Consider the following 22,736-nt stretch of genomic DNA (forward strand, 5'->3'; position numbering starts at 1 on the left):
TTTATAATTTGGCGGCTGTTGTACGTCCACAAACTTCAAAAATAACACCATAAACAGCTAAAGATGTGATCTGGGTATCCGTGCCTGTTATATTAAGTATATTCTATGGTTGGTATTAGTAATTGTATTATAATTTGGTATTGTTTGTAATTGAAAATTAATAAAAAGTATCAAAAAATATTGAGTCTATCCTGCCACAACTTGGGTTATTTATACCCTGCCTTTTTAAACACGGTATACAAGCTAGCTTGCGAAGATAATATAATTCATAGTAAAACAATTTACAGCTCCAGTCAAGAATCTCCGCAGCTGCATTCCAGATCGGTTGTAGCTTCTGTCTTCAAGAGTAGATCCTTGTTAAGCACATTACTGTAAGCGATCCTGGAGATGACAGGAACAGGAGTGGCTGAGATCGAGTCAAATTTATTCAGGAAAGCGAGCTATTGACATGCAAGACGAGGGGTGCCAACTGGCAAGTCCCCGCCTCCTGCATAATCGATCACATGTTGCGGTGCATGGACATCATTTGAATGACATTGCCTTTCGACTTTGGGGGGCAGGCCCCCTCAACTATTTTATTGGGGGGCAAAAGCCTCAAGGAGTTGGTTCCTATGTGCAAGATGGTAAAACACTTGTGGTCATCCATTTGCACGTCTGGGTCCAAGAAATCTTTCAGACTCCAAACCTGTTGCTTAAAAATGACTGCAGTTCCTGAATCAAATCGGGCTCAATCCAGGATCACCAGTACCAAACCTGCAACTAACGGTGCTTCTGTCATGTCTAGATTAAATTTTAGCTTGCGCATCCATCCAAAAGACACTTATTCAAGAACTTCTGCTTCCGCCTTAGGATCAGAAGCTGGGACTGAGATAGAGCTGGGTGTCATCTGCTTATTTATTATACCCTTGCCCAAATCTCTGGATAATCACCCAGTAGTTTCATGTTGCAGCTGTTAAAAAACAAATAATTTTTAGTTTTTCCTGTGGAGGAATATTTATGTTTTAAATTCCTTGGTAAATTATAACTGTTTTGCTTCAAGTGGTTTTTGCTCTTTTCCTTGGTCTGGCTTTAAAAGTAACTTATAAAACGGTCTTTATATAATCAGGACTAGAAATGTTTAAAAATCCACGCAGAAAAGCTGAATGCCGCAACGCAACCTATAGAAATGATGCAGACTTATATATTTTTACTTATTTTGCATAATTTGTTCTTCAGCTAGTTATGAGAAGCTGTAAGGGGTACCCCAAACAAGCCAGCTTTTGTTTCCATAAGGCAGCTTGTTCTTTTTAAAAGCCAATCTTCTCCAGAAACAATGATGTCCTGGGAATCGAGCAAAGGAGACTGGACGGAAGATCTCAGAATCGAGTCCTGGATCCTCGAGAGAGGCTAAGGCAGGAACTACACGGGAGCGTGATCTCCTTTGGGAAGGGATCTGGATTCTGGAGTCAACCTCTTGCCAGTTCAGTGGCTCTTTCCCGCCTGCAGGTGGCGAGAGAGGCGCAAGTGAGCAGCACAGGCGGAAGAACCTGGAGTCAGCTCACTCCGCCTCTTCCTGGACGCTGGAGGAAAATCAGCCGGGAGACCCGGGAGTTCTTTCGTGTTTTGCCATGGCAGCCGAGGCCAGGTGGTGCTACCGGGGGGATCCCCAGGAGGAACAGCGCGCTCCGCTCGGTAAGGCCGGGGGGGAGGAGGGAGAACCTGAAGGCAGTGCTCTTGTACCCTCTTCTGCTTCCAACTGCGCGATGAAAACTTCCATCTTCCTCTGCTCCACGTGGGAATGTGTAGCTTGGCAGCGTGCAAGAGATCTGGCGTGTATTTGCTCCACTCTCGGCGCCCCTAGGGCAGCCGGCAGCTGAGCCTTCCCTCCAGGGCAGGTGAAAATGGAGATAGAAAACCGATTGAAAGGATTAGGACCAAGAATCGTGATTAAGGTTTGCGTTAGCACTGAGCAGGAAATTTATGTAAGGTTACGAAGATGTTTTTCCTTGAATGTGCTTTGGCGTTGCGGCAAGACCTTCGATGTTGGACACAGTTAAAGAAAAAATTTAGGCCTCTTCAAGCCTTCTTCTTTCAATAGGTATAAGCTTGGAAGCTTGGAAGACTGGGATGACTTGTGTTGTGTTGTCCTATTATATTACATTATTTATTATATTATATTGATGTGGGTGGTGCTTTGGTCTAAACCAGGCATCCCCAAACTTCGGCCCTCCAGATGTTTTGGACTACATTTCCCATCTTCCCTGACCACTGGTCCTGTTAGCTAGGGATCATGGGAGTTGTAGGCCAAAACATCTGGAGGGCCGCAGTTTGGGGATGCCTGGTCTAAACCATGGAGCCTCTTGGGCTCGCCAGTCAGAAGGTCGTCGGTTTGAATCCACATGACGGGGTGAGCTCCCGTTGCTCTCTCCCAGCTCCTGCCAACCTAGCAGTTTGAAAGCACACCAGTGTAAGTAGATGAATAAGTACCACTGTCGTGGGAAGGTAAATTGTGTTTCTGTGTGCTCTGGTTTCCATCATGGTGTCCCGTTGCGCTAGAAGCAGTTTAGTCATGCTGACCACATGACCCAGGAAGCTGTCTGTGGACAAACACTGGCTCCCTTGGCCTGAAAAGCAAGTTGAACGCTGCACCCCATAGTCACCTTTGACTGGATTTAACCGTCCAGGAGTCCTTTCCCTTTTTACCTCTTATATTATTATTACCGTGTTTCTTCTCCACCCTTTCTCCTACTCTAGAGTCATTGGTTTGTTCTCACCATTCACTTACAGTTCAGTTTACAAATGGGAAGTTGAAGAGTTCAGAAAATATGGATTTTACCTTGTACAGAAACAAAGACACCAATAACCCCAAAAAGAAAAATAAACGAATATTGGTAAGTGACATTCCCATAATACAGGTTCTGTTTTATGTTTCTGTGAAACTGTATGTGTGTGTGTGTGTTTGTTTGTTTTTATTATTAGTTTTATTATGTACATTCTGCTTTTCCTTTATTAAGCTTTCAGAGGTTTATGTAGGGCTCCTGTGGTTTTATCATGAGGCTTTCTTTGTAAAAATCATTGGCTGCTGGGAAAGGCCTCGACTATAACATTTCTGTTACATTCCAGTGATAGGAAGTTGGGTGGGAATGCGGTCCAGGGTGAGATCTAAGATCCTGAAATGCAACTTCACAATATTAAAAAAACCACAGCTGCGCTGATGTAGGCCACATCTTAAGATGGGTTAAAAGGAATTGATTCATGTACAGTGGTACCTCGGTTTACAAACACAATTGGTTCCAGAAGTCTGTACTTAACCTGAAGCGTGCTTAACCTGAAGCGAACTTTCCCATTGAAAGTAATGGAAAGTGGCTTAATCTGTTCCAGATGGGTCCACTGAGTACTCAACCTGAAGCGTACTTAACCCAAGGTTTGAGTGTAATTGGTTCCGGAAGTCCGTACTTAACCTGAAGCGTACTTAACCTGAAGTGTACTTTCCCATTGAAAGTAAGGGAAAGTGGATTAATCTGTACCAGACAGGTCCGCGGAGTACTTAAACTGAAAATACTCAAACCGAGGTGTACTTAAACTGAGGTATGACTGCACACATATTGCCATAACTGTGTTATTTGTTTGTTTGAACATGGTAGAAATACATGAGCCTGCAAATCTTAACAGTTGTATAGAAAAGACAGGTTCAGAAGGTACATTTTCTCCCACCATAACGGGACAATGGGACAAGTTGCAATTTCCAAAAATCTAATTTTTGACAGGTTTTTCTAGCTAACCCATGTCAATGTTCCCTCATTGGGAAAATGCAATTCTCAGGCCAATTTCTAGTATTGTGTCAGTGGATGTGATGGGACTTCCGCTTCCTCTTCTCCCTGCTGCAGCACTACACCTCTTCAATCTGCTGCAGAAAATCCTTCAACCTTTTGGAGCAGATTTTGGGAGTGTGGTGGGTGGGAGGAATAAATAAATGAGAATAAAAATGTGCACCCCACCTCCGAGACCATTCCATTGTAACTATCCAACTTCCCAAAATTTCAACACCTTTAACTACAAATTCTACAAACACCCTCCATACCTCCTCAAAATTGTTTCTCCTGCATCTTATCTTAATGGTACATGGCACATATTATCATTAATAGCTATATCCCACACCGCTTTATACCATTCTTCCATTTTATATTCTGCTTGCCCCTTCCACTTCCTAGCTATCATAATTTGTGCACCTGTCAATAAATTTGTGAGCAAGTCTTTCACAGCTTGCGAACCTTCCACCCCATTGTAAAGGGATAAATATTGCTACCTCTGGAGCGAGGCTTACAAAATCTAAAACCCACAGGAAAATAACAGAACCTGTGATTGTTTTTTGTGTGGAAAGTGGCTGCCTAAGAAAGGGTCCATGGCTTCGGTGTGGCCAAGTACTGGCAGTTCTCTTGCCAATGCCATTTTTGTCAAAAATCTAAAGTTTTCTTTAAAAAACTTATTTATTACTTTGACCAAGGGTCAGGGCTTGGCAGCCTTATGGGTACAACCTGGCTGAAGGAGGGAGAACAGCTGGCTCCATATTGCTACCGCTTTACAGTGCCGGGGCAACAACAGTTGTGTATCTTTCCTGCTAGTCTTCTTCTGATGGGACTCAGTAAGCCTCTAGCTTAGGGGTGTCCAAACTTTTTTCAAAGTGGGCCAGCTTTTATGAAGTGAACCTGTGTGAGGGCCGACCAAACTGGCACAGGGGCCAGATTAAACTGACCGGCGGGCCGGACTTTGGACATGCCTGCTCTAGCTGGAAGGAAAGGTGAAATAGGAGAAAATAATGTGTTGATTACTGGGCAACCACATGTGTTATCGTTTATTTGTGACTTTGTCAGTCTTGAGGTTAGCAAATCCCCATTCTGAGGTCGGGGGAAATGGAGCTTTTAGGACAGGCATACATGGGCATAGGCAGGGGGGCAGGAGGGGGCAATTGCCCCCCCTAGAAGCAGGGCCGCTGGCCAGCCTGCCCCGCTGCCTGCCCGGTGCTGTCTCTCTTCTCCCTGGCTGGCTGTGGGGCGGGTGGAGGGAAATCCCCAGAGCCGCGCAAAGCGTTTGGCTGGCTTTCCCTCCGCCCGCCCCACAACCAGCAAGGGAGAAGGGCGATCGCAGGGGGGGAGGAGGGGATCGGAGCAGCCCGATTTCGGGCTGATCCTGGCGCCCCCTCGCCCCTGCCGATCGCGGAGGGGGAGGAGGGAGTCGGAGCAGCCCGAAATCGGGCTGCTCCGATACCCTCCTCCCCCTCCGCGATCGCCGGGGCGGGTGGAGGGAAAGCTGGCAAGGGAGAAGGGAGCTTTCCTTGCCCCGCTGTGGCCCCTCCCCCCGCCCCTTGGCCCCCCTAAGTTTCATCCTGGCTACGCCCCTGCAGGCATAGGCAACCTTTGGCTCCCAGATGTTTTGTAACTACGACTCCCATGATCCCTAGATAACAGGGCCAGTGGTCAGGGATCATGGAGTTGTAGTTCCAAAACATCTGGGAGCCAAAGGTTGCCTATGCCTGTTTTAGGAGTATTTAAGCCAGTGTGGAAATCTGCTTACACCTAGAAAACCCGCTCCCAGAACTCACTCTTTCTTGTCTTCCTTCCTGTTTAGAATGTGGAAACAGAAAGACTCTCCTATGTAGGAAATAACTTTAGCACAGGAGCTATGAAAAGCAGGACTCCATGCAGGTATAATTTGTGAAGCTGTCTAAAATGCATGCGTATAGCAGTATGTTTTCTTTCTTTAGACTGTCAGCACGATGCTGGTTGTACAGTAAATGTTAATGAGATTGTAAGCATGAATTGGTTCAAGATTGCAATCTTTGTTTCTTAACATTTAAATAGAGTGTTTTGAATCACAAATACAAATATGTGTTCTGTTTCATAAACTACAGACACCATAGACAGATAACGATGCATGTCTTAGAGCACAAATTACCAGTGGAAGTGACAAATGTAAAGAGCCTTGCAAGTTTAGGGGTCCACCAATTTAGATTATTATTCAGTAGTTTCCTTTATTGCTTCTGGTGGTTTGTCGGTTTACTGGCTAATTGCCTGTTTCATTATTCTGCTTGCCAGCTAGCTTTTGAGATTAAGTATTATCTCTTCCACTAGATATTTTGTTGGTGTATTAGACAAGAACTCTGGACAAATGGAAGTCTATAATGCAGAGTTATACAACATGCAGCCATTGATTTCAGGTGGGTAAAATATGCTTCTTCATATTTGTAGTGGATTTGAGGGGCACTGCTTATATTCCTGGTGGCCTGTACTAACACAGCGTCAGATAATTTCCAGGTTGCAATTTGATCGCGGTTCTCAAAGAAAAAGTTGGGGCTCTCTAAGAAGCAAGCTGCACAATCACCCCAACTGTATGACACACTTCTTGCTGGATTGTTTTGGCTTGAATGCTGCTGTGTGTTAAAAATAAAAACCTAGCCTGTCAGGGAGAGAGGCTAGTAAAGAACACATCTCCCTCATAGGCGACTTTTCTATGTGCAGGATTCCTTTAATATGAAGGGACATTCAAGCCTGTGATTTCCCCCTCCCTTCAGTACTATGAAGCAATACAATCTAGCCAGAGGTGTGTCACTTGTGACTGCTGAGAACGTAGCTTGGCACTAAAGAGGAGCCATCACCTCCAGTTTCAGGCCAGAATGCATGGTTTGGTGTATTTCTTTTTGGTTTAAATGAAACCCAGATACACTGCTGTTGCCCCACTCCTGCCCTCTTGGTGCTGGGATGGGTTTCTGTGGTCAAATACACTCACACAGATGCATCAAGCCATGTGAGAGGCAGTTGTTGCTTCATGGTAGCTCCTTCCTGCCCACTGCTTGAAAGATTGGAAGGACTTGTTTTGGTCTTCTGGAAGCTTGCTGAGAAGCAGGCAACACCTGGATGCAGGTGGCACATCCATCCCATGGACCTTCCACACCAAAATTCCCTGCCTGAGAAATGCAAGCATGTGAGGGACAAGGGTTCTAGGCTAGTTTCCCAGACAAACTAATATTCTGGGCGCTACAATTTAAGAAGGATAAAGCTGGAACGTGGCAACCAAGGGGATCAAGGGTCTGGAAAGCGTTAGGAGGAACGGTTGAAGGAGCTGGGTATTTTTAGCCCGGAGAAGAGAAAATGAGAGGAGATAGGATAGCCATCTTCAAATATTTAAAGGGTTGTCACATGCGAGACAGAGAGAGCCTGTTTCCTCTTGCTCAGGGCGGGGGCTGGGACCCAAACCAATGGCTTCAAGTTACAAGGAAGGAGGTTCCGACTAAACATCAGGAAAAACTTTATGACTGTAAGAGCTGTTTGACTGTGAAACAGATTCCTACGAGACGGGGTGGACTCTCCTTCCTTGGAGGTTTTGAAGCAGAGTTTGGATGGCCATCTGTCAGGGATGCTTTCGTTGAGATTCCTGCATTGCAGGGGGTTGGACTGGATGACCCTAGGGGTACCTGCCAGCTCAACAATTCTGTGATTTGGGAGGATATTAAAACATGCCCTTCCTAATCCTGGTTAAGTACATGCTTCTTTTCTCAATGTTTTAAGTTGGTTCTTGGACAGCACTTTAGAACCCCTTATAGGCCAAAGAGAACACGGTGTCCTCACCATGCAAAGAGATCCTGCAGGAAAGCCATTTTGATGAGAGGACCTGTAACAAAAGCTTCATTGTGCTTTGTGGTGTATTGAAGATCGTTTCATTTCCTCATGCTTCAAGTTCCCTTTGGTGGGGATCAGGGCCAGACTGACTTTGAGGGCTGTCAGTCCTGATTTTGCTAAATTGTTCTTTTCTGTTCTGTTATTTTCTTATCTTTCTTTTCCTTTTCCAGATGGTGCAGCTGATGATGACCTGTCAGAATATTTGACTAAATCCTATCGAGAGAAGGTACAATTTACAAAGCTGTCTGTGGACAAATGCCGGCTTCCTCGGCCTGAAAGCAAGATGAGCGCCGCAACCTGACTGGACGTAACCGTCCAGGGGTCCTTTACCTTTTACCTTTACCAGATAGACTCATAGGTTCCTATAAATGTATGCGAATGACCTCTCATTCCTACTTTTGCCCTCACACAGGGTCTTCCTGGAGTGTTTAACTGCCATTAATTTCACAGTCTTTGATTCTTGCAATAGAATCTCTGGCAATTGTATACGTCTGCTCGTAGTTTAATGGTTTAATACTCCCTTTGTTTTTTAGTGGATAATTGCTTCAGCAATGTTTCTAGAAATCACTACATAACAAGCTGTTTTTATGTTGCTGAATCTAAAAAGATGATCCACTGTAACTGGGAAGAAAATGGGTATGTTTTGTTTAATCAGTGTTTGCCAGATAATTTGGGATAATTTAACTCCCTGGATCCCTTTTCATAAGTCCACTGCCTTCAATGGGTTTGAAATATGAGATTTATTATTAGCACCTTATTAGCTGCCCCCAAAGTGAGGTTGCCTTGTGACTTATTCCAGGGAGAATAGCCTTGCGGTGCTGGTGCAGCAATTTCTCGTTTCTGCTTTTGCAGATAGATATGTGCATTGAAGCCTTTGGAACCAACAAGCAGAGAAGAGCCCTGAACTCTCGGAGGATGAATCAAGTTGGCAAGGAGGTGTTGAATAAGGCTGTAACGAAAGCGGCAGAAGACATTATAGAGACAAAGGGGGTTGCTGGTAAGTAACGACAGCTTTGGAGAAGGAAAAATTGGAGCACCAAGCCTGTCTAATAGAGATTTCCCAGAGTCCATTTCAGTCTCTGAACTTAAATATTTGATCTATTAATAGACGTGGTTTAGAAGAAGAAAACAACAGAGTGCATAGTCGAAGCACACAGATAATACAGTCAACGCAGTTCTGATTATTTACATTAAGGAAAAACCAAATCCGTATTAACCGTAGCCATAACCATATGACAAAAATCAAAGGAAATTATTAGGCAGCATAAACACTGTTCACACAACCACTTTCATAGCATCTCTTTCACCACCCATGGAAATAATAATCATCATCATCATCATCATTTATTTCTACCCTGCCCATCTGCCTGGGTTTCCTCAGCCACACTGGGCGGCTCCCAACAGAATATCAAAAACACAACAAAACATCAAACATTAAAAACTTCCCTTCATATGTCTTCTAAAAGTCAAGGATATAAGCAACTATCTGACATCTGATGGGAGGGCGTTTTACATGACAGGTGCCACTACCGAGAAGGCCCTCTGCCTGGTTCCCTGTAGCTTCATGTCTCACAGTGAGGGAACCGCCAAAAGGCCCTCTGCGCTGGACCTCAGTGTCCAGGCTGAACGATGGGCGTGGAGACACTCCTTCAGGTACACTGGGCTGAGGCCATTTAGGGCTTTAAAGGTCAGCACCAACACTTTGAATTTTGCTCGGAAACGTCCTGGGAGCCAATGTAGGTCTTTCAGAACCGGTGTTATATGGTCTCACCAGCCGCTCCCAGTCACCAGTCTAGCTGCCACATTCTGGATTAGTTGTAGTTTCCGGGTCACCTTCAAAGGTAGCCCCATGTAGAGCGCATTGCAGTAGTCTAAGCGGGAGATAACTAGAGCATGCACCACTCTGGCGAGACAGTCTGCAGGCAGGTAGGGTCTCATCCTGCGTACCAGATGGAGCTAGTAGAGAGCTGCCCTGGACACAGAATTGACCTGCGCCTCCATGGATAGCTATGAGTCCAAAATGACTCCCAGGCCACGCACCTGATCTTTCAGTGGCACAGTTACCCCATTCAGGACCAGGGAGTCCTCCACACACAATAATAATAATAATAATAATTAATAATAATTTATACCCTGCCCAACCAACCACTCATACCCAAATTGCTCATGCTCACCAGAACTACAGGCCACGTGCTCACTGCACATTCACATTAGTTGGGAGCCAATGCACTGGCGGACCACGGTGGCTGTTGCAGCTATTGCATTTTGGTGTTGCATATTCTCCCTGCTTCTCGGGATAACATTCCGTTTGCTTTCATAGCTTTGGTCAGCGATGCAGCAGAGGGTGATAAGGCCGATGTCTCTCTTGTTCTTCCCCCATGCCATGAAGATGCTGGCAGACCAGATGATGTCTACAAGCTCGAGGACAGTATCCTTTATAAGCTTGCATTGCAATGTGGGCAGAACCTAACCTTAATGTAAAGGAATAAGCTTCAGTGTCGCGGGGCAGGAGAAGAGAAAGTGTGTGTGTCTGGGAGTATTCCTAGTTCAACTACAGGTGGCTCATTAGCCTGTTAGACTTAGAAGTTGGATCTCTTTGGGCGTGATAAGAAAGAGCGGACTACAGTGGTGCCTCGCTTAACGAATGCCCTGCTTAATGAAATTTCCGCTTAACGAAAGGTTTTTTCTAGTGGAGGTTGCCTCGCTAGACGAATTCGTTTTACGAAAAATTCGTCTAGCGAATCGCGGTTTCCCATAGGAATGCATTGAAATTCAATTAATGCCCATAGTTCCTATGGGCAAAAACAAATTTAAAAAATCAATGCATTCCTATGGGATTCGTTAGACGAATTTTTCATTAAAAGAAAAGACCCGTGGAACGAATTAAATTCGTCTAGCGAGGCACCACTGTAATGTGTTGGGGATTTCAGAAGCTCAGTTTTAGTGGGAAATGGTACGATGGTAGCATTGAACTAATGTGTAGGCTAGAGATTGTGAAGTCTGATCACAAATAAGCTTAACCATTGTAAGGAAACCTAGACAGCATCTTAAAAAGCAGAGACATCACCTTGCCGACAAAAGTCCGTATAGTTAAAGCTATGGTTTTCCCAGTAGTGATGTATGGAAGTGAGAGCTGGACCATAAAGAAGGCTGATCGCCGAAAAATTGATGCTTTTGAATTATGGTGCTGGAGGAGACTCTTGAGAGTCCCATGGACTGCAAGAAGATCAAACCTATCCATTCTGAAGGAAATCAGCCCTGAGTGCTCCCTGGAAGGACAGATCGTGAAGCTGACGCTCCAATACTTTGGCCACCTCATGAGAAGAGAAGACTCCCTGGAAAAGACCCTGATGCTGGGAAAGATTGAGGGCACTAGGAGAAGGGGACGGCAGAGGACGAGATGGTTGGACAGTGTTCTCGTAGCTACCAACATGAGTCTGACCAAACTGCGGGAAGCAGTGCAAGACAGGAGTGCCTGGCGTGCTATGGTCCATGGGGTCACGAATAGTCAGACACGACTAAACAACAACAACAATTGTAAGGAAGGAAGCATTTTTCTCCTTACCTAAATGGTATCTTTGGCTCAATCCTGCCTTGGTCTGGCAGATTGAAGATCCTCTCAGCTTCCATAAAATTGATCTGCCCCAGATTACCCTCCTTTATTTCACTGTTCCATAATCATGGTTGATGCCAGTGATTGGATAGCGAAGTGTTCCCCCCCCAATATATAGATTTATTGTGTGTGTGTGTGTTGATTATCTCAGTACCTTGCTATATTGCTCTTTTCATAAATCTTGAAGTGAGGCTATAGCCTGAAACTGGTTATTTACGGGATGAGGACCAGATTCTGGTTAAAATAAATGACACTGAGACATTAGCTCAAAGTCAGAAATATAATGGAGTTCACTCATGGTTGTGCTATAATCTGCTTTGCTATACAGTTGTACCTTGGTTGTCGAACGGAATCTGTTCTGGAAGCCCGTTCGACTTCCAAAACGTTTGCAAACCAAGGCGCGGCTTATGATTGGCTGATTGGCCCCGGAAACAATGCCGACAGACGTTCACAAACGTCTTCCGGGTTTGTGGCGTTCGGGAGCCAAAGCGTCCGAGTGCCAAGGCGTTGCAACAACCAAGGTACGACTGTAATAGAATAGAGTACTTAGAAAGCATTTTTCATTGGTACAGTAGAGAGCCTCCCTCCCTCATAGGCTAAATAGATCTGGCTAAAGACGTTTTGTTGCCCGAGTGGAAAATACATTCCCCCACTAATTAGAAAGTTCTCCTACATGTGCTTAGCTGAAATGAATGGGGCTGGTGCAGTCCTGATGGGCTTGGCTGCCATTCTTAATGGTGTCCCATCTGACTTCACTTTGCCTCATGGTAGGGCTGCCTCTGGGAGCTTGGTTAGTATTTGGAAAACCCTAGGAAAGTCATTAGAAGCCAGCTGTGTTGTTGTTGTTTTTCTGAAAAAAGGCTCTAGTTATTCCACCTGCTGAGTATGAGGCGCTTCAGGCTCCTGCTGCAGCTTTCATGAACGTAACCTCAGAAGAAATCCGCAAAATGGCAGAAGAGAAAAGGTATGGGCTGCCTTAACGTTTTGCTGAGGAAAGGGGGTATTGAAATACTACCTTGCACTAACCAAAGAAGAGTGGCAGCTTAAGTTGACAGAATATGTGCAGCCTGCAGACTTAACATATACAATAAGAGAACAAGAACATGTGTTTAGAGGAGATTGGGAAACTTTTATTGATTATATGGGAAATAACTGTGTTCAGCTGAAAACGCTGGCAGAATTAAGATAAATTCAACAGTGTAGATAAGTTTTGATGGATGAAATAATAGAATACTGAATGGTTTAGCTTATGTAAAAAATGCAGGGATTTATGATGTGCAAACTGAACAGTGGAAAGAGAAGAAGAGAAGTCATTGACATTTTAAGGTTGTTTAAATGAATATTCTAAATTGTAAAACAAAATGTAATAAAAATTACACACACACAAAAGGACAGGTAGACTTTCATTTTCTCCTCCTAGTATGGGTTTATGGCAAAATTGTCGTGCCATGCTACTGTAGGCTTTCAGAATAGTTAGGGAATCTTTTTATTGTAATTTGCTACCTGCTTAGACTGTAACTTTGCTGTCTAAAGCAGCATTTTTATATACAGTGGTACCTTGCTAGACGAATTTTTCGCTAGACGTATGGGTATTGCGATCGGAGGTTGCCTCGCAAGACGAATTCGCTTTGTGAAAAATTCGTCTAGCGAATCGCGGTTTCCCATAGGAATGCATTGAAATTTCAATGCATTCCTATGGGATTCGCAAGACGAATTTTTCACAAAACGAATTGACTCACAGAACGAATTAAATTTGTCTTGCGAGGCACCACTGTATTCTGTCCCTCCTATTTTCTGTAATAAACCAAGCTTTCTTAAAAGAAAAGAAAAAGGAATTGGGAATAGCCTGGTGGGAGTTAGGTGCATAGCGGGATGAGGAACGCTATACAGGAGGGCATGATTACAGGGGTACAATGAGCTGGATATCCATCCAGCTTCTTAAATCTGTGTTCCTTAGTCCTAATTATAGAGGGTGCCAGGGCATAAACAAGCAACAGGGTTTCACAGAACAGTAAATGATGTCCAAAGTAAATTCTAATCGGAGTATACCCATTAAAATTAATAATAAGTTCATTCCTTTCAATGGATCTACTCTGAAAAGGACTAACATTGGCCACAACCCAATATCTTCATTTTAACGGGGCATCTTCAGTTGATGTATAAGACACTGCTTGCTTTTAAATCACACAGAATTCTGTTAATTTGCAGTAGCCAGAGAAGCTACTTCTGTTGCCAGATGCATTTTGGCCTAATGGCAGCCTCTTCTGTCTTCCCTAGATTCTGCTCCTTTGTCCTGGATGAACTTAAGGCCATGCCTCTGGATGAGAAGAGGCGGGATCACAAAGCTCGATGTCTTTGGTTTTTGGATTGTCTTGTCAAGCTGAGCTCGCAAAGGGTAGTTAAAAAGAAACGTAAGATTTCCCTCCTTGTACCTCTTACTTACCCGAAAGATAATTGATTCATGTCACCTGTAATCCTTTTCACCCACTTGGTTTTCGATTCATTGAGAACCACACCTCATCTACAGAGGTGCCATGGGCAGTGTGAAAAAATCTATTTGCCATCACATATCGCATGCTCTTTTGACATGTTTGGCAACTACTTATACAGTGGTACCTTGGTTCCCAAACTTAATCCGTTCCGGAAATCCGTTCCGAAACCAAAACATTCCAAAACCAAGGTGCACTTTCCCATAGAAAGTAATGCAAAACGGATTAATCCATTTCAGACTTTTAAAAACAACCCCTAAAATAGCGATTGAACGTGAATTCTGCTATCTAATGAGACCATTGATCCATAAAATGTAAGCAATAATCAATATACTGTACTATAAAATAAATAAAACCGTATTGTAGATCAGGCATGTCCAACTTCAAGTAGGCTGTGCAGGGTCGGTGGGCGGATGCTGGCTGCTTCCCCCGAGGGGGCTGGGGTGGGTGGGTGCGGGGTGGGTGGACGGGCAGCTCTCTGTCCCCCACAAACCAGCGCGCGATTTCTCCTCAAATCAGCTGGGCTGTGGAGCTCTACCAGGAGACGCTTCTTCCTACTCCCCACCCCAATCAGCATGCAATCTCTAGATCCCTCTCTCTTTTTTCAAAGCAGCTGGGCTGCGGAGCTCTGCCAGGACGCTTCTCCCCACCTCCGCAATCAGCGTGCACAGTCACAAAAACAAATAAACCAAAAAAAGAAAACAAAAGCGCCAAATATCACCTCAGAACACTGCAATTACAATTGGGGGGGGGGGCAAATTAGCAGCGCAACAGTAAAAACGGAAGCTCAGGACTCAAAACGGAGCAAGTTCGGCTTCCGAGGCAAAGTTCACAAATCGGAACACCTGGATTTGCAGCGTTCGAATTCCAAGTTGTTCGTGAACTAAAACCGAGGTACCACTGTATCAGCTGTGCAGTATACAAAATTGATTTTTGCTGTTCACTTGTGCAAATACAATATCTGGCAAATAAGCGCAATGGCTGGTGACCAGTTCACGTTGACTGCAGTATGTCCACAGCATTTCACAACATAAAGGGAATGAAGCTATTGTGGCTTTCAAAATGGTAATTTAAGCCTACAGGACGATCTGTGGTGCAAAGATTAAGCAGATATCTTTGAGCAGGTCTTGGAAGCATGTGGACAACACGCAGGTGCAGAGAGGTTGAGCTTCTGCTCTTGAGGAGACGCAGCTGATCTTTCTGGAAACTTGGCAGGATGGGAATTTCTGCAACCTGCATGAGTTTTATGCAAGTTAAGCTTGTTTTGTATGGTTTAATCTGTTAATCAAGGGGAGGGGCAACCATGCCATGAACCTACAGAGCTCTCCTCTGGCTTCTGTTTTCAGATATATACTTTCAGCTGGAAGGACGAATGTCTTGCTTTTTTAAAATGGAAGTTGAGATTTTTCTGGATGTTGCTTTGTATGTCCAACAGCTCATTCTGTCATTTTGATGTGCATGCTCAATTCTGCAGTGAGCATTGCCGGGTTGTACCTTATAGTATTTGTATATACAATATATATGCCATATATGCCATAAAGTGGGGGGTTTTTTTGGGGGGGGGGTGAACTAACTTTAACTAGTAATTTGGTACTAAATGCCCAAAAGACAGTTGAAATGGTAATTGATTTCAGAAGGCACTCTTCTGTCCTGCCGCCAATTTCCATCCTTGGTAACATGGTTGTAGTAGTAGAGTCCTTTAAGTTCCCGGGCTCTATAATTTCTCAAAAATTAAATTGGTCAAGCAACATCTATAGTATTATTAAAAAGGTTGTATTTCCTGCGTCAACTAAGGAAATTTAAATTGCCCCAGGAAGTGTTGATCCAATTTTACAGAAGCATCATTGAAACTGTTCTCTGTAATTCTATTACTGCTTGGTATGGTACAGCCTCCAAGACAGAGAAGGAAAGGCTCCAACGAGCTGTAAGAATTGCCGAAAGGGTAATTGGTGCTAGCTTGCCTACAATAGAGACAATCTATGCTACCAGAGTTAAGAAGAGAGCAGAGAGAATTGCAGCAGATCCTATACATCCCGGTCATCATCTGCTAGATTTATTCCCATCTGGATGTCGCTACAGGTCTTCGTATACAAAATCAGCCAGGCACAGGAACAGTTTTTTCCCTTGTGCCATTAAATTGTTAAATCTGTACCGGTAGATGTGTAGCTGAAGGGGAGGTCAATTACGGGTGGGTTTCTTTGCTTATTTGTATTGTAAGTGGAACAGTGTGTGTTACATTGCAATGTAGCTGAAACAAATTCCAAGTATGTTGGAAAATGTACTTGGCCGATAATAAATTCTTCTTCTTCTTCTTCTTCTTCTTCTTCTTCTTCTTCTTCTTCTTCTTCTTCTTCTTCTTCTTCTTCTTCTTCTTCTTCTTCTTCTTCTTCTTCTAGTTCCACTGGGACCCGATTGTCCACACATTGTCAGCAACCAACTTGTGAAAACCTTTACAGCACTATCCTTTGGCAACGGCAGGTAAAACATACTACTTTGCTCTTACGTCTATCTTTTTTTTTAACCCCCCTTTTTAAATTAACATATTCATTGAAAGTTCAAAAAGTTCAAAACTGTATGTGCACTAGACATGGTGAGACACAAACAAAAAAGAGAAAAGGAAAAAGAGAAACAGAACCTGTGTAGAAGGCAAAACAAAGGGGGGAGGGGGAACCCAAAATTGTATATTTTACAAGGTGGTTGTTGTACTTCACCAGATCTTAACCTATTACAGTATTTGTAAGAGTGGATTCCAAATACAGTGGTACCTCACAAGACGAATGCCTCGCGCAACGAAAAACTCGCAAGACGAAAGCGTTTTACGATGTTTTTGGTGACTCACAAGATGAAGTTTTCTATGGCCGTGCTTCGCAAGACGAATTTTTTGGCAGGTTTTTTGTTTTGTTTTGCCACGGCAAACAGCGCTTCGCAAGATGAAATTATCGCAAGACGAAGTGACTCGCGGAACAAATTAATTTCGTCTTGCGAGGCATCACTGTATCTGTGTTTATATGCAAGTTGTTCATATGTTGCGAGTTTGTATAAATCTTCAATCCTATCGTAGAAGGGAGCCACATTTTTATTTTTTTCCAGTTCATCAGTTTCAGTCTTTTTTGCTGTGGTCAGGGCACGGAGAGTCCTCTCATATTGTCCTTTTGTAAGGTTCCATGTGCTGGGTATATAATTTAAGATGATATGTTGCTCTTTAAATGTAAGGTTGTTCTGTAGAGTTCTGTTGATGGTTTCAGTTACCTTCTGCCAAAAATCTTTCAATATAGAACAATGGAAAAACATAAGTTTTTGAGAAGCATTATCCCTGTTGCATCGCCAACAGTTAGATACCTTAGATAGCCCTTTTTAAAACTTTTTTAAACTTAATGGGGTCCAGTATATTCTGAATATTATTTTTTGTTCTATGAGCCTCAGAGACACCCTTGTTATAGCAGTTAAAAGAGTTTCCCATTCTGGTTTCTCTTCAGAACGTATAAATCTTTTGCCTTGTACGTCTACCAAAACTTGTAGATCTTAATTTGAACTGGCTAGGCTGTGGTCACTTGCTAAGCCAGGGTTTTGCAGTACCAAACAACTCTTTCCAGGAGAGTGTGTGTATGTTCTTCCTTACCAGTGCATTTCAGTTGCATACTGTAATTTTTTTTGGGGGGGGGGTATTCCTAAATTCCTGAGGTACCCTGGACTCAAGTTTGTCTGGGCTTTGTAAATCAATAAAAGGACTTTAAACCTGGCTCTGTAGCAGGTGGACAGCAAGCAGTGGTTTTTTCTTTTAACAATGGTGCCATGTGTTCTTGGCCAGGTGTCTGCAGTCTGCAACAGCTGGAGTTTCTGAACCAGGCCCAAGGGCAGCCCCACATAGAGCTCAATACAGTAGTCCAGCCTCGAAGGTTTACAATGCATGGACTATCCCTGTCTAGGAACAGCTGTAGCTGGTGAACGAGATGAAGCTGGCAAAAGGCAAACATGTACAGTGGTCCCTCGACTTACGAATTACTCGACATCCGTAGGTTTCGACTTACAAACGGGACAAATGACCGTACACTTACTAATTTTTCTACATCCAAACGGAAACCGTGGGCGGCTTTAAATGCGTTTTTTTTTTTAGTTATGAATTTTTTTGAATATTTTTGTTCCTATGGGAAGCCGCGTTTCGACTTCCGAACTTTTCGACCTGCAAATGTGCATTCGGAACAGATTAAGTTTGTAAGTCGAGGGACCACTGTATCTATTTAGTGTGCTTCCGTTGGTCGTGGGGAGTAAATGATTTGCAGGGTGTAGAAGCTCTACTCCGACCTGTGGAAATCTTAAGCATCCCCTCCTGGCTTCAGAGATCTCACCAGGCATTGTATGCATCCTTTGGAGTCTGGGTCTTGTTTTTTTTAGATAAAAGGGAAGGAAGTACTCCAGAAGCTAAATTCTGCATCTGATGAATGCTATGAATCATCAGATATACATTGCTCTGGTTCATACAAAACATATCTTGCTGCTTATCTTAAAATACTGCCCTGTTAACAAGCACCACCCCAAGCCATGATGTACTCAGGCCTGTATGTGGGCCAGGATTTCACACTTCAGGACAAAGCATAGAGCAGAGGTCCCCAAACTAAGGCCCAGGGGCTGGATGCAGCCCAATCGCCTTCTAAATCCGGAATGTGTCCTTTTATTTAAAATGCATCTCTGGGTTATTTGTGGGGCATAGGAATTTGTTAAAAAAAAATTTTCAAAATATAGTCCGGCCCCCCCCACAAGGTCTGAAAAAGTTTGCTGACCCCTGGCATAGAGCAAATGAAGTAAAGGAGTAAAAACTGCCCAACATTTATGCAAAATCGGGAAAATGATTCAAATTTGCAGCTGCAGAATTCATCTTTCATCCCGGAATTTATGTTTTTTTATGGTGAGGAGGACTTCCATTTTGTTCTCTCTGAGCGTGGGTTGGCCTGTAGGGTGTACACTGCCCTGATTCACCCTCTCCTTTTTTGGTGTCTTAGGCTACAGAATCAAGTTTCTGCTTCCATGAAAGTGAAGATTACGGCCTATGCCATAGCGCTGGCTTTGCATATTAACAACTTCCAAACAGACCTGACAGTGTTACAGCGGGACCTGAAAATGCGGGATTCCAGGTGAGAATAAGCCATGCAAGTCCTTCATGGCTTTTGTAGCATCTCCAGTTCTTCTGGGAGAACCTTAAAAGACACTCTTTCCACACCCCACCATTGATTTCAGTGTTGGTCTCAAGGCCTATATCAGGCATCCCCAAACTGCGGCCCTCCAGATGTTTAGGCCTACAACTCTCATGATCCCTAGCTAATAAGGACCAGTGGTCAGGGAAGATGGGAATTGTAGTCCAAGACATCTGGAGGGCCGAAGTTTGGGGATGCCTGGCCTACATATTCTGATCCAGATATGGGGATTTTTTAAAAAAAATAGGTTTTCTTTATCAGAGTTTTTAGCCAAAAATGTCTCTCAGAACAGCTTACAAAGATGCAGGTGGCACTGTGGTCTAAACCACTGAGCTTCTTGGGCTTGCCGATCGGAAGGTCGGCAGTTCGAATCCCCACGACGGAGTGAGCTCCCGTTTCTTTGTCCCAGCTCCTGCCAACCGGGCAGTTCGAAAGCACAGCAGTGCAAGTAGATAAATAGATACCACTGCAGCGGGAAGGTAAACAGCATTTCCATGCTCTCTGATTTCCATCAGTGTCCTGTTGTGCCAGAAGTGGTTTAATCATGTTGGCCACATGACCCGGAAAGCTGTCTGTGGACAATTGCCATCTCCTTCAGCCTGAAAGCGAAATGAGCACCGCAACCCCAGTCGCCTTTGACTAGACTTAACCATCCAGGGGTCCTTTACCTTTTACAAAGATTAGGAATAAGGCAGACCCCGCTCTCAGGTTTAGAGTCTGAAAAGCTACAACACAAAAGGAAAAGGGATTGGAAAGGAGGAGGAAACAAGCTCAGGCACTAGTTCTTAGTTACAAAGTTCCGCCGGTAGTAATTTATGGAGGGTAAGTGCTGCTGGTTCCTTTTCTTTTGATGGCCCCAGCATGGCAGTTAGTAACTCTGGAGAAAAAGGTGCCCTCGGTTACAGCTGTATCTGGGCATAATGGAGTGTCTGGTTTCTAGCATGTCGGATGACCCCCCCCTCCCCAGGAATGCCCATTGCTCCGAGCTCAGCTTGTGGAATGCTTGTGGAAATATTTTCTTAGCCTTGTGTGTATGCAAGTCGTTACTGGCCCCTCCATTGCACCCTCCAGATGTTGATAAACCACAACTCCCATCGTCCCTGACCACTGACCATGCTGGCTGAGGCTGATGGGAGTTGGTAGTCCTACAAACATGAGGCCACTGCACTCCCTGTGCTAGAGTGGCCAAAAATGGAGGTCAATGAAGGGGGAGCTGTGCAGATTAGGGGCTGGCTCAATTCTCAGTGGCCCCCATTTGGTTCTGTGGGATAAAACAAACGGATTGCCAGTTGAGAGACCAGTAAGAGGAAGGACAACCAGAGTCTCCCTGGACAGGAGGTAAGTGGAGTCCCCATCTTCAAAAGATCCTCTTGGTGCAGGGTATTCCTTCCTCGCTTTATCCTCTATAAGAGAATGATTGGGTGTTGTTCACTTTTTTCGTGTGTTTGTGTGTGTGGAGAGATGCAAGGTGGTTCTTTTAAAATGGGATGATTCAGAAGTAATACAGAACACAAGTGAGAAGATGAAAGATTTTATTCCAAACAGCAAGCAATATATACATAACAAGCAAGCACTTCAATCTGCCACTTGGAAGCCCTCAAGAAGCGGCGAAGTGGCTCCCCCAGGTAGCCTCAGTTTGCATGGCCCCGCGGCCATCACTCCGTGCACGAGATTCTCTAACTCCGCCCACAACCATCCGATTTATAGATTAGCTAGTCTGTGTGGCTTGCCCGACTGGCTACATGCAGATCATTCATTACTGTCTACGTGCAGATTATTCATGAGCCACCCCATTCCAGTGCCTCACTTTCTCAAAACAATGTCCAACATCAAAGAAGGTACCTAGCACTATCACTTCCTCCCAATTGATTAGGACATTAAAGGCTGTTCTCATCCCATCAAAGAAGTTAACAAGAGATAAGAAGAGGAACCAAGTCATATCACTAACTCCTCGAAATACAATTTATCTTCCAGATAGATTGCCCATACAAGAGGATGCCGTGTCACCTCTGTTAATTCCATCTCCATTCTTCCTTTGGTCCGTGGAGCTGATGGCGGGAAGAGTATTGTTCCCAGGAGGCATCCCGCAAAAGCACTGACTGTACCCAGACTTGCTTTGCTTCAGCAAGGACCCTGTGTCAGGTGTTTTCACATGTGCCATAAAGACAATATTGCAGGGAGAGATAAGTTACCCCTTCTTTCTGATGCTGGGTGTTTGGCCTTAAGAGACAAGGCTAACAAACAATATGAAGGTGGTGGAAAACAAATATGAGTCAAACAGTCTTCTTTACATGCATATTTTATTTTCTCCTGTCAGGATACTCGACATTGCCAAGGCAATGAGGCTGAAGATCTCCAAAAGCAAAAGCCTCTCTGGATTTGATGAACACAAACTGGGGACACTCTCTTTGCCCTTGCCTGTTTACAAAGCGCCATCAGGCGGAAGGAAACGCAGGGCGAACTAAATGGCGACTGTCACTCTTTGTCGAGCCCTGAGTGTCACACTAGGCTGAAAGAATGGTCTTCCGGTTGTTGCAACTGAGCACCTTCTTGAACTGGACAAGGCCTTAATAAAGGATTAGACCAACACCTGCTCTTGTAGAGCGAGTTTTAGTCGAACAGCAACTCAGGACCCAATTTTGAGAAACATTGCCAACGAGCAGCACTCAAGATTCTCTTGGTCCAGGAGTAGGGAGTGGGGAAAGCTGTATACCCCAACTGTAGCTGGAAGGCCAGGAACTATTCATCCCTGTCCTGTCTTTTGTCATCACTTTAGCCTTTTCCACACTATACCCTAGGCCCCTACCCACCCGACTCCTGGTGTTTATAGAGGCGCTCTCCTGTCCCCTAGACCATGCTTTCCCACCTCATCACTTCACATAGTTGGGACTCGTACCAAAATATTCTTGTACCCAAGGACCCCTGTTCCACTCCCTCTCAGAGCTAACTTCTATAAGTTCATGCTTTCTGGTACTCTAACAAAGGTATCTACCGGTACTATATGCAAGTTGTTACAGAGGTGCTGCGACTACTCTAGAGTAACGACTCTCCAAACCGTTGCCTTTTCATGCTTTTATTGTGTGCAGGCTATTTACAGTGCTAGAGCTGTACAGGATACATGTTCTCAGTCTGGGTCAGAACCCTGGAATGGCGCTTCCCGCGTTTTCTTCCAACATAAGTCTGGGCACCTCAAATCTCTTTCCGCGTTTCCTCCTGCGTAATTCCGGAACTGGAGGGAAAGAGGTTCTCCTTTCCCTGTTTTCCTTCTCCCCCCTTTTCCCCGCTCTCTCTTCCTCTCTCACGTGCAACAGAGGCTCTGTTATCCTGCCAGAGCCCTGGCCCCTACTTCCTCCTTCCCCACTGGACTTTTCCCCCTCCCCACTGGCACTGCTGCTGGTGGAGGAACTACTCCTCAGGATGGAAGGGGGGTCTCTGTACCTTTTGTCCCTTACACAAGTAGATCTGAGAAGTCTTATATTTCTGTTGTATGCGAGTCTTTAAAAAGGATAGCTATCCATTTCCCAGGCAGAAAAATGAGAAGCATCAGCATGCGTCACTCCACTGCTGTTATTATCATGCCACAAACGGCGGCTGATGCTATCCTCCCACTGACTGTGGAAGCTGTTCACTGTATGATGAATGTGGGTGTGCCTGGATGCGTTCTGCTGCTATTATACTGCAAAACTTTTAACAGCAAAGACCTTTAAGAAAATCAACTAGGTTGTCATTTCTCCCTCTTGTATCTGGCCTCCCACTGTTTTGAGTGGAGCGTATGGAACAGCGTGTTTCAGGC

The 22,736-nt window shown here is 44.4% G+C and overlaps 1 protein-coding gene across 2 annotated transcripts; it reads left to right on the forward strand.

Moving 5' to 3' along the window:
* The first annotated feature begins 1,548 nt into the window (after positions 1 to 1,548).
* POLR1E (RNA polymerase I subunit E) lies at positions 1,549 to 21,532 on the forward strand. Of its 2 annotated transcripts, none has more exons than XM_088658498.1 (12): positions 1,549 to 1,671; positions 2,734 to 2,870; positions 5,605 to 5,681; positions 6,108 to 6,193; positions 7,823 to 7,878; positions 8,505 to 8,649; positions 9,973 to 10,080; positions 12,133 to 12,229; positions 13,543 to 13,676; positions 16,151 to 16,232; positions 18,752 to 18,883; positions 21,261 to 21,532. In XM_088658498.1, the coding sequence occupies exons 1-12, from the start codon at positions 1,608 to 1,610 to the stop codon at positions 21,406 to 21,408; spliced, it is 1,266 nt and encodes a 421-aa protein (XP_088514624.1). In that variant the 5' UTR covers positions 1,549 to 1,607; the 3' UTR covers positions 21,409 to 21,532. The 2 variants fall into 2 exon arrangements, with proteins under 2 accessions (XP_088514624.1, XP_060124954.1); XM_060268971.2 differs by having other exon boundaries at positions 2,767 to 2,870.
* Positions 21,533 to 22,736: the final 1,204 nt, after the last annotated feature.

This window comes from Zootoca vivipara, chromosome 15, assembly GCF_965207765.1.
Source record: "Zootoca vivipara chromosome 15, rZooViv2.hap1.1, whole genome shotgun sequence".
Lineage (NCBI taxonomy): Eukaryota > Metazoa > Chordata > Lepidosauria > Squamata > Lacertidae > Zootoca > Zootoca vivipara.

Coding starts and splice junctions, on each gene's coding strand:
- POLR1E (XM_088658498.1), top strand. CDS start 1,608: ATGGCAGCCGAGGCCAGGTGGTGCTACCGGGGGGATCCCCAGGAGGAA. Junction 8,650..9,972: donor AGAGACAAAGGGGGTTGCTG/GTAAGTAACGAC, acceptor TTGCTTTCATAG/CTTTGGTCAGCGATGCAGCA. Junction 10,081..12,132: donor TGTCTACAAGCTCGAGGACA/GTATCCTTTATA, acceptor AAAAGGCTCTAG/TTATTCCACCTGCTGAGTAT.